This window comes from Uloborus diversus, chromosome 9 (assembly GCF_026930045.1).
Source record: "Uloborus diversus isolate 005 chromosome 9, Udiv.v.3.1, whole genome shotgun sequence".
NCBI lineage: Eukaryota > Metazoa > Arthropoda > Arachnida > Araneae > Uloboridae > Uloborus > Uloborus diversus.
In genome coordinates, this window is record NC_072739.1 from 135,948,853 (window position 1) to 135,964,367 (window position 15,515).

The 15,515-nt window shown below is 34.6% G+C and overlaps 1 protein-coding gene across 1 annotated transcript in view; it reads right to left on the reverse strand.

Annotated features, from left to right (window-relative positions):
• The window catches only part of LOC129230516 (toll-like receptor Tollo), a 28,638-nt gene extending 14,484 nt beyond the window's left edge, over positions 1 to 14,154 (reverse strand). The window contains exons 1-6 of the mRNA XM_054864919.1: positions 14,063 to 14,154; positions 11,520 to 11,675; positions 9,590 to 9,917; positions 5,286 to 5,620; positions 2,900 to 3,092; positions 446 to 696 (exon numbers count right to left, since the gene is read on the reverse strand). Coding sequence (XP_054720894.1) covers positions 446 to 696; positions 2,900 to 3,092; positions 5,286 to 5,620; positions 9,590 to 9,917; positions 11,520 to 11,675; positions 14,063 to 14,125 — 1,326 coding nt within the window. The 5' untranslated portion in view covers positions 14,126 to 14,154. The remainder of the gene's footprint in view (positions 1 to 445; positions 697 to 2,899; positions 3,093 to 5,285; positions 5,621 to 9,589; positions 9,918 to 11,519; positions 11,676 to 14,062) is intronic.
• Between the last annotated feature and the right edge of the window lie 1,361 nt (positions 14,155 to 15,515).

Consider the following 15,515-nt stretch of genomic DNA (forward strand, 5'->3'; position numbering starts at 1 on the left):
CAGTTCCAAGATGTTAGACGGACCAAAACAAGGGGAAAATTGCAGTCACTAGATGTTGGATGAGCCGACGCAAGGACGAAATTGCAGCCCCTAGATGTTAGACGAGCCGAAACAAGGGTGAAAGTGCACTCTCTGGGTACTGGATGAGCCTTAACAAGTAAGAAACTGTATCTCAGGATGCGGGGCGAGCCAAAACGCGAGTGAAACTTAATCTCAGGATGCTGGACGAGCCAACACAAGGGAGATAATATAACGAGCTACTCGGTATTTGCCTGCAACTCTTCCTTATCTCCAGTTACGTGGTGATAGCTACTGACTTCACTTCTTACCGTTTCTTGGGTTTATTTTTTAAATAAAATGTGAACATCAATTGCATTCTTTCAAATTCGAATAGCATTTCGGCACCGTAAAAATTATGTGAGTGATGAAACATTTGAATACTTACGCCATGCCAATATCTTGAATCACCAGTCAGAAAAGGTGGAAGCATAGACATGTATCTGGAACTACAGTTGACGGTCATGAAACTTTCATTTCCCACTCCAGTACATTCACAAGAGCAAGGACCGGGACAGTGTACTGCATTTTGTGTCTCGTCAGCAGATGAACACAGTTTAACATCTGTACTTGGTGATTTATATGTTCTCAGCCATTTGAGGAAAGGGAGAATTTTGCAGTTGCATTTGAAAGGGTTACCTGAACAGATGAAATAGAAAAGTCAACACCCGAAATTTCCCGGTACAGAATAATAGGGTCTGATGGGTTGAAGCAGTCATAAAATTCAGGTTTTTCCAATTTAGGTGGATAATAAATACAAGAATGTCTTGAAAAACTTTAATCTTTTTGTTGTTATTTAACCTTAAATTAATAAAGAACAAATTGCATTTAATTTTAGGAAGAAACAAACTGATTGAAATAGTCTTGTGTCATTTTCTTTTTCATATGTATTTTATTTATCACTTGGGATGGGGTAAAGTGTTCATTGTTAAAAAAACTGATATAAAGTCATTATAAATAAACATAGTACTAAAAAATAATTCCCACAGCTAATTCATTTAAATAAATTGAATTTGTTGGAATAAATTAAAAATGTTTGATGGCCAACCATGGTCAACACCAAGAACCTCAATCATATTTGACTCCTCGAATACATGAATGTCACAAGAGAAGGTGCGGTAATTTCTATTGTTTGATTAATTATTATTTCGCAATATTTTCTCAGGAATTTATTATCACCTCAGAGCAACAGTAAGACATGTAATCCTAGGAATAACAGTAAGATATCGTACTGTTGCTTTGAGGCGACAATATTAAAAAACTGAATCTGCACAGAGTCTAAATTACTTAAATCATGCATTACAAGAATATTATTTCTGGAGAAGGTTGTGAAAAAAATGTTACTTTATTAAAAAAACATAAGAAAGAAAACTTTTTTGATCAAATTTTACTCCATTTTTTAATGTATACGAAATACTTCCATATCTAAGCTTCTATTTTTTATTAATATTTAGCAAGGACTTTTCGGGACATGAACTACCATTCTAGAATAAATTGAAAGCAGTGGTTGAAGAAAAAGGGCTAAGAATTTATCAAACATTTTAGGAATACAATATTTTACTAATTTCATCTGTATTAGGGTTTTTAATCCCGCGCCATATCAGTCCCGTGGTATTTGGGATTGCAAAAAGCCAATCGCGCGGGATCCCGGGATCCCGTGGGATTGACTTTATTCTTTTAAAAGTAACATTTTTTGTGTCAAATAGAAAAAGTTGCGCTTATTAGTAATGACTTATTTTGTTACATAAGTTAAAAATTATCTCGAATTTCGCAAACCAATTGTATAGTAATACAAAGTCACATCTCAATTACTGACTACCGTTTGGTGCGTAAAATTGCGGTTTAAAAAAGTCCAATGCATCTTACAAAGCATCGCTCGTATGTGATGGGAAAATATTTTTTCGCAGAAAATAATGGGTTTGATGAAAACGTGTGATGTGGCTCAACTGCAGTTGATTTTACTGAGATTAAATTATTGTGGACATTTAGCAAAAGATTCCCATAAAATTTACCTCCTTCCTCCTTCTAAAATACTTCCTTCTAAAATAGACAGGTTCGCAATTTCTTCTAAAGTCCAATTTTCAGGGTTTCAATATTAAGTAGTGGTTTTCGAAAAGGCTTATATTTTTTACGTATTTTCGCAACTGCTGAGCAAACGAACACTGAAGCCTCAAATGGGAATACCCATTCATTCTCAGAAAAATATTCTCTATTATATTGTTATCTTGAATGGAAAATCCACCGTTCATCATATGAGACAAAATTTTTCTTGCAGATGTACAGAAAGGTGATTAAAACTTCAGATGATACTTGTAAAAATAACTGTTTAATAGGTAGCAACAGTTGGAAAACGTTTGCGTTCAAAGTTTTTGCGGGATTGGAAATCCCGCGGAATTTCTCTCTCAATCCCGAGGGATTATTCCCACAAAAAAACATGCGGGATTCGGGATCAGTATTGCGGGATTGGAAACCCTAATCTATATCCATCTATATTGCCATTTAATCTCAGTTGCATTTAATCCCGTTTACCTTAAAATCAATAAATGTTTAGTAAAATGAATATTCTCTGCCTCATAAGTTAACTTTAAGTGAGTGCAAAAATGAACTCACTTGAATGAAGTAAAGATTGCAAGCGAAGTCATTTGATTGAAGGATGCGAAAACTAATACCATTAAGTTAGAAAATATTTTTTCTCCCTTTAATCTCAAAAGAAAAAAAAAAGCGTATCTTTGATAGAAAAAAAGGATTCTGAGAAGAAATTTTTTAAAATAAAGTTCACACGTCCCACCCACGGCATTTTTCCTGTAATGAATTTTATTCCGACTATAGTTGCGACTTTTACCTTTGAAATCGAGGCGTTGCAAATTCACTGGCAGTTCGTTTTGGCTCAGACTCTCAACGTAATTATTCCTAAGGTCAAGGTACTGAAGCCGAGGTAACTGTTGAAACTGTTGGCCCAAGGTCACAACATGGTTGTTGTCCAAGTAGAGCGTTTCCAGCTCACTGAGACTAGTAAATTCTCCTTCGTCAAAATCCTAAAAAATATAACATCTTAATGTGTCACAATATTCGGAATATCTACAGTGGTTCCCAAAAGTGTTCATACACTTGCGATTTTCAACCAAATATGCCCCTATCCATTGATTAAAATTACTATTTTGGAATGAGTATTTAATTATAAGATCTATGATCTATTTTCTACAAAACTACAAGAAAATTGTTAACATAATAAAATTTGATTTTTAAGAAATAAATAATCAAAAAGTGCCAGAAACTTCAGCTCACAAAAATCTTCGTACACTTTGAAAAAATATCGAAAAATTAGTAAATAATCTAACTTTTTACTATGTTCTTATTTGGTAGAGTATCATACAGTATCAACAATAGTTTTTAAATGTCTGGGAATAGATTTCGTTGCTTTTTCTTTCTTTTTTGTGCAATATCTGAGAAAGTGTACAAACGCACTTAAAGTCTTACTGTTTCTAGTTCACTTTTCGTTCCAATGCTGTAGTTTCGTAATCTAGTCTCCAGGTTTCTCTAAGTGTGTTACATTAAGTTTAAATTTGGCGATTGAGGAGACACTTTTAAACTTAAGGACAATTTTTGAAGCACCAGAAGCAGACGTTAAATACTTCGTGCTTCTTATCGTTATCTTGATTAAAAAAAGGCATCTTGTTTCAATAAAGCAAATTTTGGGATAATAGTTTAAAATTGTTTTTTAAAATATTTCAATGAATAGCATGATTCATTATTTCATCAAAAAATTCCAAACTTCCTAGTCCTGATGCTAATATGCACCCTCACACCAGAACACCTTCACCGTCCTGATTAACTGATCCAACTTAGTTCTTAAGATTAAGTTCCTCATTTTTTCTTCTACTTACAATTGTACAACAATTTAACCAAATATGTTGAATTTATTTTCATCTGTAAGTAAGACGTTATTCCAAAACGTTTTGGAGCTTATTTATCATTGATTTTGCGACGAAAAGCGTAAGCTTTCTGTTTTTCGCACGAACAAGACAATTTCTGCGGGAAGAGGTCCCATCTAATCCAGCTAATCAGAGAACTTTTCGAACATTTTTAGGTGAAAGTAAACGTAAAATGTGTCATTAAATTCTACAGAAACTTTTACAGCACTCAAATGTGTATTTTTCATAATTTTCTTAACTGTAAATCTTCGATCACGCTTTGTTAACTTTGCCAGCTGACCTTTTCTTATCTTGATCCACTTCTACTCTCTAAAGCATTTTATCAAGCACTTTACTATAGAATGATATAAATTACCTAATTTAGAAATATTTCAAACTAATTTACCGCTGCTGTGAGGGGAAAAACAAATTTCGAATGGTGTTTGACGTTTTTTACGATGGCCAGCCATTTAAAAATAATAAGCAGAATATTAGGGAGTAAATAAACAAAAAATTAAAACAAAATGACTTTGCAGTGTCAACAAAATGCAAAAATAATTTAAAAAACGACGTATGTGATAATTTTAATCATTAATTCATTCGAAAATATTGCAGTGTATGATGACTTTTATGGCGTATTATTTCTCTGTCTCATCGTTTTTTGACAAATTTTAAAAATAAAATCAGGCAATATTTTGACAACACGACTAGGTTTTATTTAGAATGGCATATGAATGATGTGAAAAAAAAATGGACCTCATATTCGAATTCATTTTCGCGTTATTTTTGTTTTAACAAATTTCAAGGTGTACGAACACTTTTGGGAGTCACTGTATTTGAAAAACATTTATTTGTTCGCGAGTGAGCCAATATAGCGATCTTGAATTTTTTTTTATTTGGATAGGTTAAATGCATGTATGGTATTTTTATTTGAGTTATGATAAAGATTTGCGCCAGGTGCAGAAACATTGATACTTTTCCATTTCGTTGGCGCAGGCAATTTCTTGAAACAGGGGGCTATTTCGATAAATGGGATTTTGTAGCGGTAGCCAAATTTTGCGAAATAACATTTAGTCCTGGCAATATCAGCGAGGTCAACTACTGGTAAACCAGCATCTGTAGCTGGGGCAAACCTAACTTGGCAGCATTGCGAAGGCTGTGATAATCCTAATCGGAGCATGACGACGCTCTGCTAGGTTAGATTTTCCCCAAATGTAGTCTTCTGCGTCAAAGAAATTTTGTGACAAATGGCAAAACAGACGAGAATCCCAGTTTTCGAAATCTTTCTTAAGGGTATAGCAAACTTTCATTACTCACCATTATGAAGTTGGAGGACAAATTCAAACTAATCAGGTGAGTCAGGTATCGCACGCTGCCGTTCAAGACTTTTATGGAGTTGAAGCTGAGATCCAAGTGATTGAGCTCATCTTTTAGTGGTAAGAATGTCAACGTGTCAATCCTCTCGATCGCGTTCCCGCACAAGTTGAGGTTGAGCAATCGTCGAGAGCCACGGAAATCATCAGCCGTGAGAATTTGAAGGTGGTTGAAGGCGACCTCTGCAAGCAAGGCCCTGCTGAACTGAAGAGTTCTGTCTAAATTCTGAAACCTGTTTTCTGAAAGGTAGACTGCTTTCACGGATGTGGACAGCTCAGCTGAAACACAGTTGAAGAACATGTATATTTGTTAAGAGTTAAAATGTTTATTTTATGTTAACAAAATGAGAGGGAGAGAAAAAAATGTTGTTCCGTGATAATTTGCTAAAAATTATATTTCGGATGATGTGGGGTATTGGAAACATAGAATAAATGGAACCACAATTACAATACAACATTTGTGGTGATTTTTGAAACTGAACTTAGTGTCGGATCTTGGGGGAAGAAAGCCGGGAGGGACCAATGGCCCGGGCGACTCCTAACATCCCCTACTTCTGTGTTTTTGTTGTTAAATCTTTATTTAAAAACTTAACACTTTCAAAATATGTCCCGGTTCAGAAAAATCGGAGATCCGGCAGACTAAACTTGAATTTATTATGTGAATGCAAGGCAACATATGAGGCAGTTAGAAGCAAAAGGATGTAAGTGCAAAAGTTAAAAATTTGGAGATAATCAGTGCAAATGGTAGGAGTACATCTCTTCTGCTTTGGAGCAAGAGATGGTAGGGGAAGCTGCTCTACCCACGGACGGTTGTACCTACGGACGTTGGTCGTAAAATTCCGGCCTATCGTCGAGAGAGATCCTAATTGGGGTTCAACGTGTGTGTCACAGCCCTCTCCAGTACCCAGGAAGTTTCAACGCCATCAAACGAACGTTTAAGATTCTATCCCTTTTTTTCGGTTTTAGTAGCACCTAAGTAAAAAAAAACATGAGCAATTATTTTTCGTCCACCGTGGATTGTATTATTCATTTTTGTTGTAGGTATCATGATTCCTTTTATTTTGAAGGTTTTGTTTCTGATTTTGATGTTGCAAAACTGTGGTCCTGTCGATGCGACTGGCTTGCAAAACCAAAATGGCGTACCTTTGTACCCAAGGACAAATAACCTTATGTACCCACGGACGGCAATTTTTAGTCTCCTTGGGTCACACGTGAGTCTTCTTACAATGCGAAGTACCTAAAAATGGTGCCTTGTCATCAACGTTCGAAATTTGCTTTCATCAATGATGATGAATTTGAAGTAGGGCTTGAAGATATAATGTTGAAGTAACCCCCACCTGTTGTAGGATCTACAGACCGTCAATTCCACCTGTTTTCATTTGAAATCGACTTTTCTAGATTTTTGTTGGTTTAAACTAAACTGAGTTTTTTTTTCTTTTGTAATGGGTTAATTTTGGTTAAAGGTTTCAATTTGCATATAAATTGAGTTTATTATGTAGGTACATAGAGAGCCATAATATCATGAATCTATTTTTTTTTTGTTTAAAAACATATTAATTATTTATAATAACTCTCTTAAGAGTAATAACTTTTTCAAAGAATTCACTGATGTTAACAATTAAAGAAAATTTTTAAAAAAAGGGAAAAAACCATCGATTAATTTTCAAAGTTTAATTTAGGTTGGATATTTTATTTAATGTTGTATTCAATGGATGTTTGAAGTATTTCATCAAAAAATGGCTTATGAAAATGTATTGAGTATAATTGAGTTCCTCAGACCTATTTATGTATTATTTTTTTGTATGTTCATGGGTACAAAGGCACCTGTCCGAGGGGTGGACGGGGTGTTTTACCCACAGACAAAAAAGATGGTTTTTAAGAAAATGTTTTTGAAGGTGAAAGCTTTGAAATTTTCACCTGACAAAAATCGCCAAATAAGATGATAAGTTGTAGATTCCGCCAGAAAAAATTTAAGATCGATTATCCATTCCCAGAGACCAGCAAAAATTGAAAAGTAAATTTTGTCCATGAGTACAGCAGCTTCCCCTACTAGTAGTTCTGGTAAGTGCTGCTATACAGCATGATTCAGAAAATTTTTTCGAAGAAAGCCATCCAGGATCTGAACGCGTTTCACTCGAAACTTTAACCGGTCCAATTACATCCCTTTGCTTCTCACACTGTTTTTTGACAACTGTATGTAGGTGTCATCATTGCTTAAAGATGTCTTTGTGAAAAAGTTGATAGTCAAAGTGCTCGAGCATATCTAGAAATACAAAATAACTGGTTTCAACAAGTTTTTCTGGACAAATTTTAAAAATTCATAAAAGAGCAACAAGTTGTCGTATGAATACGCCGTTTTCCGCCAGAATGCTTCACAGGTTCAGGAACTTTTAATGACATCGTAAAAAAAGAAAACAAAAGTAAAAGGGAAAAAAAAAAGAAAATAAAAGTTTTTATTTTTTATTTCTTGGTGGGTGTACCGTGAAGTCACAATAAGAAAAACAAACGTCATGTGAGGTGTTTAATAGCTTTATTAAATAGAAGCCGCCTGCCTTGTTTAGTAATAGAAGTCTGACTGCGACAGGTAAGTCCGGATTTGAATCCCGGCTCGGGCATGGACGTACTTTCTCTCTCCTGTCCTTGTCCTTTCTTCGTGTGAATGTGTTATTATGCTGTGAATGGTTGCCTACCCTATTAACGGGTCCTTATGGCATGTGTGTACTGTAGAAGTCGGACTTCATGCCACATTACGGTACAGTTGGAAAAGTGAAGCAGCGCACCCCAAATTGCCAGCCTATAGCTTGACCACGAAAAGAAAGCGGATGACCTTGAAGCAAAAACATAATTTGTATCCTTTGTAATAGGTTGTTTGTTATTATTTTGGAATAGATAGGATTAGCGAAAGCATGTGCTTTCTGGTGCTCACACTGAACTCTAGTAATGAAAGGTACTGCTTTCTCTTGAGTAAAATGTTTAAACACCTCACATTACGTTTTTTTTTTTTTCTCTCCGTGACTTTACAGTCGTTACAGAAGTTACTTATAACTACGTTTTTTTACTTACTTTTACAAAAAAAAAAAAAGTTATTCGCCAAAAATTTTTTACTTAAACTTCGGCCTTAATTTCCATTTTGCTCACCCCCGCATTAATGTTGAGTTTTTTTTTTTTTTCAACCCGACTACACGCGAATGAGTGGCTAAGAACGTATATACACCCGAAATATCCATCGTGACATTCCCCGAGTTAATTACAACGACTTTTCTTGTGACGTCCGTACGTACGTATGTATGTGCGTATGTATGTCGCATAACAAAAGAACTGTTTGTCCTAGAAAGTTGAAATTTGTTACGTAGACTCTTAGTGGGATCTAGTTGCGCACCGCCCTTTTTGGTTGCATTCGTTTATTCCAAAGGGGGTGTTTCGTGCCTTTTTGGGGGGAAATCATTGTTCATTTCGATGCAAACTCAAGTGGTGTTATAATTTGGCGGACACGTGGCGATATATCGCCAGTCTTTTGATCGCAAAGTTTTGTAGCCACTTTGGCGACAAATTTGCCGGATTTTTTTTTTTTTTTAATCTGGTTTCAAATTGGCCACTATTGGTGATATTTAGAGAGTTAACGATTGAATCACATTAAATTTTCCACTAATGAGGAAATAACATTAAATTGGTGCAGAGGATGTCATGTGATGCACACATCAGCTCGTTTCTTTTAAAATTCTTGAACCAGTGAAAAATTACGGTTCAAAACGCATATAATTACCACGATTTCTTGCTTTTATATGAATTCCAAAAAAGTATCAAGGACTTTTCGGACACCATGTATTTCGATGTAAAATACACCTTTTTGTGTATTTTACATACATTTAGCGTTTGATTCAAAAAATTTGAATTAATTTTTCTGTTTAAATGATTTTAAATTACATTTGAATGATTCAGCGGGTCACTTGTGAACTATGGGCTGCATATTGAGTATCGTTGCTGTAGAATTTAAGCCTTTGAACTGAATGTATATCATGATTACCTTCCGACAGCATTACAATTATTATTAGCTTTCTCCAAAATTATTCATTTTTGATATGCAGTTTTTTTTTTCCATAAAGAATCCATGGGGTTGTTTTTTTAAGTCAAAAGTAGTACTATTACTTTGAAAAAAATATTTTCAACTTCTTGGAAAAAGTTATCTTACGGTAAATCATGATAACTCTGGGACAAACGTTTTCAATTGGATCAAAAACATTGACTCACCATCGAATTTGGAAATTCTGTTACCGATGAAACTAAGTTCCAAATGCTGACCAAAAGCAATCTTTTGCTTTGGGATGGTTTCGATGAGGTTATGACCGAGGTCCAACACTTGCAGGTTAGACAAAAGCTCATAAGGTCCGATGTCGAAACTGGAAATTTGGCAATAGTCCAACATCAAAGTCTCAACACGTGGAATGGTTGTGTGGAAAATAGTTGGGGAGACACTGGAAATGGGGTTGTGCGAAAGTATTAACGTCTCAACATGTTCCATTCCGGCATGCAGGATCGTATCGATGTCGGTTAGGTTGTTTGAGGTTAAGATGATTCTCTAAAATAAAAGATAAAAAAAGATGTTTTATTTAGATTTAAGTAACATTGCAAATAACTACATTACGGTGCATGAAAAATGGTTGTGTCACTATTGCTGTTGATTTTTATGAAAAATGACCTCCTGAATCCAAACCTGACCACGGTTACACCCCATTAACTACCACTTTTGGAGATAACTCCCCCTACTTCTGCTTTTTTTTTTTTTTTTTTTTTGACAGTTCAATTTCCATTATTTCGATTTGGTGTTACCGGGGGCTTTATTCTAAATCAGGGAGCTAATTTCAAAATTACAATAGTAAGCACTATTAATCGATTCTTTTATCCCAATCATCGATCATCTTCAGTTTTTCGAGAAATATAGTTTCGCTGTAGCAAGATTTATTTTTGGGTATGCACTTTCCAACAACGCCTCTATCGATAAGTTGTACAATCTTGCTGCAATGGAATTCCAATAGTAGAAATGCAACGATAGCTCTAAAAATATTAAAACACTTCTCAGCATCATTCGACAGTTGAAGAAGATATGAAGAGCATTTTAAAGCAATTGAAAAAGATGCACCCAAGCTTAATAAATGAGAAAACTATCGGAGTTGTTTCAAGTGTTAGATTTCATTGTTAAATTTTCACTTTGAAAGCAATAATTTAAAATAGTTCATATGAATGAACGCTCATACTGTATGGTAAGTCTACGGATTAATGATAAAAGTTGTGAAAGGTAAAGAGAGTAAATGAGGTGGTTTCCTTCAGTCAAAAGTACTACTTTTAGTCATTGAAATGGATAGAATAAGCAAAAAAAAAAAAAACATGGACCCAGAAAATGCTTTCATTTTCCCAACAGTTATTCTTAAATCAATTTTTTTTAATGTCCGATTTTTCAAACAAGGCGTGGTCTTTATGACGTCACAAATGATGCACTTTGCCGCATCTTTCTACTACGTTTCCACGTTATGATAATTAAGCAGCGAATTAAAATTGAGCTCTACGCTTGCTATCAACCATATCGTTGCCAATACACGTGAGTAAAGATGCGAATTAAATATTTTGTACTGTGGATGGCAATACAGAATGGCATTTCATCATTGCGATGTCATCGGCAAGAAATGTAAACAATGAAAGATCACCAATTTAAATAATTTATTAAAAATATTAAACATAAACAAATTATTTAAAAAATGGTCGGATCCTATGCTGTTAAGCATACTCTTTCAGAAAAAAATACTTTTAAAATTTTGGAAACAACCACATTCTGATTGTTCTAAGTCGAGGAAAACAACGGAGAGATTCATTTTTTTATGTTTACCAACCTAAAAAATTAAAAATATGTTTGTTTAATAATAGAAATGGGGTTTTTGGTATTTAAACTAGGTATAAAACTAGGTTTAAAACTAGGTTTTTTGTATTTTTATTGAAAACAAAGTGTTATATTTAAAAAAAAAACTTTTTTTGATTAACATTAGGCATAAAAATGTAATTGGACCAAGAATTTATATTATCCAATATGAATCCCCTTTTGAATGATACAAAAACATTGCGATATTTAAGCTTTAATAACAGTGATTTTGTTGTTTCTGAAACAAAGTGCTCCTTATCATTTACTTACTTTTGGGTACACTTTGGCAAATACATTATTCAAGTGTAGAAGTTGATTGTAAGATAAAGACAGCTTCTCCAGGTTCTTCAAATTATTTAGAAAGTCAGAGGGTATTGACACAAGCATGTTGTGGGACAAATCTAGCACTTCTACGTTGTTTGTTCCCTAGATTAAAAACATATCCATATTCATCTATCATTCTCATCTTTGGAGACTAATCCAAAAATAAATTGAAAAAATACATTCCAGTTTTGCTTAAGTGTTTGAATATGAAAAGAAAGGATTTTATAATTTTTAATTGAGCCGAATACCTATATCACTCTTTAAAGGTTTCGTCTCTTGCCAGGCCGGTCATTACAAAAACATTTTGGGTTTTGTAAAGGGTAAGCTCTGCCGCGGGAAGATAAAGGGTCATTCTGCAGATTGTGTGAACTTTTGAACGAAAATACATTTCAATTTCAAAACCTTTTGTTTTCTTTTTTCACTCTTGCATGGTATTGTTGCCTACTAGAAGTAACCATAAACAATAACCCAGCTAAATTCCAATTATTTTATTCATAAATAAAAAATACCTTGTTCACAGAAAAAAAAAAACTTTTAGTATTTAAGAACAGAAGCCAATTGAATATCAAAAAAGTAATTTCGTTAATTGTGCAAACAATGAGCTATTTCAATAAGTGTGAATCTAATACTAAGCACTCTTAATTAAAATACGTCTTAAATGTTAGCCATTGCTTTAATTCAAATTTGTGTTAAAAAATAGTACAGCATTAATATGCTTCGAAATTAGTAAATTTGAGAATATACTGGTAATTTATAGTTTTGGTAAAGTGTCTAAAATTGATGTATTTCCCCTCCATTTTTTTTCTCACCTCAAAAATAACGACATTGATATGGTCTGTCACGGAGGTGAGGAATTTTCCATTAATATAGGTCTAAAGAATATATTTTTCATGGAAAGAAATTATTTCTTTATTGCTTTAATCTACACATATTAAGGATATGAAAACATGTACATTTTTTTTTCATTAATTTACATTCCTGAAGTTCAAGTTCGTTGAGTTGAGAATTCCCAATATCGACACTTGGTTTTTTAAAACAAAATCTTCTTGTTCTTCAAAAAAATCTTACAACTTCTTTATAGCTGAAAATCAACAAGCTGGCTGGCTCCCTTGTATCATGGGAAATAAAATGTGATGCCATTACTGTCATGTTAATGAGAAATGGCATTTTGTGTTTGGGTAACGGAGGTGAGAATTTATTGTGTGGCGTAATTCCTTATTCCCCTCAAACGAACAAAAACACAATACTAAAAAATTGCAATTAGTATTTGAGACACTTGTGAGAGAAAAAATAAATAAATAAATGTATATTTCTAACTGAACAAGTTGTTAAGTAACATAAACAGTCACACCAGGAGTGTAACATGCCACGGAGGTGAGGATTCACATGCTGTGAATCAAAACTATATTGAAATAAAAAATATTATTAACAATTTTTTGGCAGGTTTAAATAGATATATTTTGAAAGGAATTAAATAACATTGTTAAATGAATTGTTTCTTAAAGGTTTTACTGTAAATGGCGTGCGACAGAAAAGTTACTTTTTGAAGAATGACCCTTAAACGCAGTATCGGCAAAAATGAGTTTTTGCAATACTTGAAGAAACCCGTTTTGAATTCTCCACAAACAGCAAGGAAATGTTGGAATTGGACGCTTAATTTGTGCTTTATTTTCGGCGGAAACCAAATAATCAAGTTTGTACAATAAAGCTAAAGTACAAAGATGACAAAAATGCAAAATGAAACATTTGAAGTATCCACGCTTTGCCTTCTCACGGCAATACCCTCAAAGCATATATTATCGAAACACTACAAAACCACACCCAGTTATATGGAAATATACTGATTTCTCAAAGCCAGAGGGAGAAGGGGAGGCGACGTTTGCCCCTCCTTGCCTCCTTAATAAATGACGGGCCTGTTTCTTGCACTCTATGGCTGCGTTCGAAAATACTCCAACGATTACACCGCGTGGTTAGTCCGGTGTGGTTATGGCGTATCTGGAATTTCTCAGGAGTGTCTGGTGGAACAGCTGTATTTTCGAACGCTCGTCGTTACACCGTGGAAGTTCTTGTTCAGCAGCAAACGACGCTCCAATCAAAACGTAACTTTCGGGATGGGAAAGTCTCATACATTATGATCAAAACATGAAACACGATCGGATTGGCCAACTGACTTCGTGACGTTTGTGATCTCGCTAACCGTGTGCAGACGGCGGTGCGACATGTTGCTACGCCGGAAGGCGACCGCAGCGTTTACAAACGCGGTTAGGTGACATCACCGGTTCCACCACAAGCGTTTCCGAACGCTTGAGGAAGCACCGCGGCAAGCGATCCATGTTTACGAACGCATCCTATGCGATCAGCTTACATAACTCTACTTGATAGACGACAGATCAATCAAAACAAATTTTTATTTCTTTTTTTAATATTCAATCACAAAACAATTCCCTCCTAATTTTGACAAAAAATGATGAAATCGGAACATTTCTTACCTGGAAGAAATTTAGATCTATGCTGCGGATAGAGTTATAGGCAAAAGATACGGTCTGCAACATAGGGAGATCTTGTAGCGCAGATCCATTCAAGGCGGTTAGGTGGCTGTTTTCAAAACCGAACCATCGAAGACATCCTTTTACCGATTTCAAGTCAGGAATTTTCTACAAAACATATAGGTACCAAACTTATACAAAGTATATTACTGTAAAAGCAGGTAGATGACCCGAACGCAACGTGGCAATAGTTGTCTGCTGACATCTACTCTTAGCCTCTTGCAATGCCGCGCCACACAGTGGGGCGATTCTTTGTTTACTCAGGCATGTTATATTGGATTTTTCTCAATTTGTTTGGGCTCAAACTCCAAAGTTCGCAGGTTTACGCAGCTAATTCCTTTTCAGGGTATTTCTACAGACCATTGGTGACTAATTAATATTAATTTCTAAGAGGACATAAGATGACATTTTTTTTGTAGAGCGTTTAAAAAAAATAACTTTGAAATCCCCAGTTTTCGGTTTTGATCAAAACCAACTATCTGTTTGAATATTCGATTATTCTTTATTTTTGTTCTTTTACTATCGTCGGACACGAGAGAAATTAAATATACCGCCATTAATAAGAAAAAAATATATAGATTGCTTCAAAGTAATTAGTTTAAATCCCCTTCATTCATGGTTCTTCACCTTCTAAAGGCTATCTTTAGCTTTGTAGTGGACGAAGGGCTCTAAAATTCTAGTTCTGATTGCCTAAGATATAGGCCTGTGCAAATATATTAATCCGCAATTGGTTGAATATAGAAAAAAAATTACCCTTGTTGGCGGTTTTTGTCGTTTTCGCCCCACTGTGCGCCAGGGCGATCACAGGCATACAAATCATGCAAAGGGGCACTTTTCAAGAAGAAGTTGACATCTACTTTGACCTCTGAGGCAATTTCTGAGAAAGAGAGCCAATTATAACCAGTATTATGTTTAAGACTGCCCTCCTTAGGCAGTATGCATCTGCATTCTATTGCCATTTATTAATATTTAAAGTAGAGTTAGATAAAAGTTATTAGTATTTTATGCTGATACAATCATACGTTCATTGTTACGTATGTACGCGCTGAAAAATGTAGTCAAAGTTAATGCAGGTGTGATTAAAATCAAAATTTAGCTTGAAATTCGAGTGAAATGTTTTCGTGAATACAGTACTTTTACTTTGCAAAGGGAAGTAAAAAGGTTAGATATTGATACGATTATTGCTGATACATTATTTTGCATATAAAGGGACAACAATCTCAGATTTTTACTTGTACTTTTTTTTTATAGCTATGTAAACATAAGGAGTGTTTGTCGGTTTGAAAGATACGAAGAATTTTTAACCCACTTCTTATCGTATTATCAGACTAGATAAATAAACTTATCCCTCATACTTTGAGGTATTATCACTTAAAATTCAGTAAACGTCTTTTGA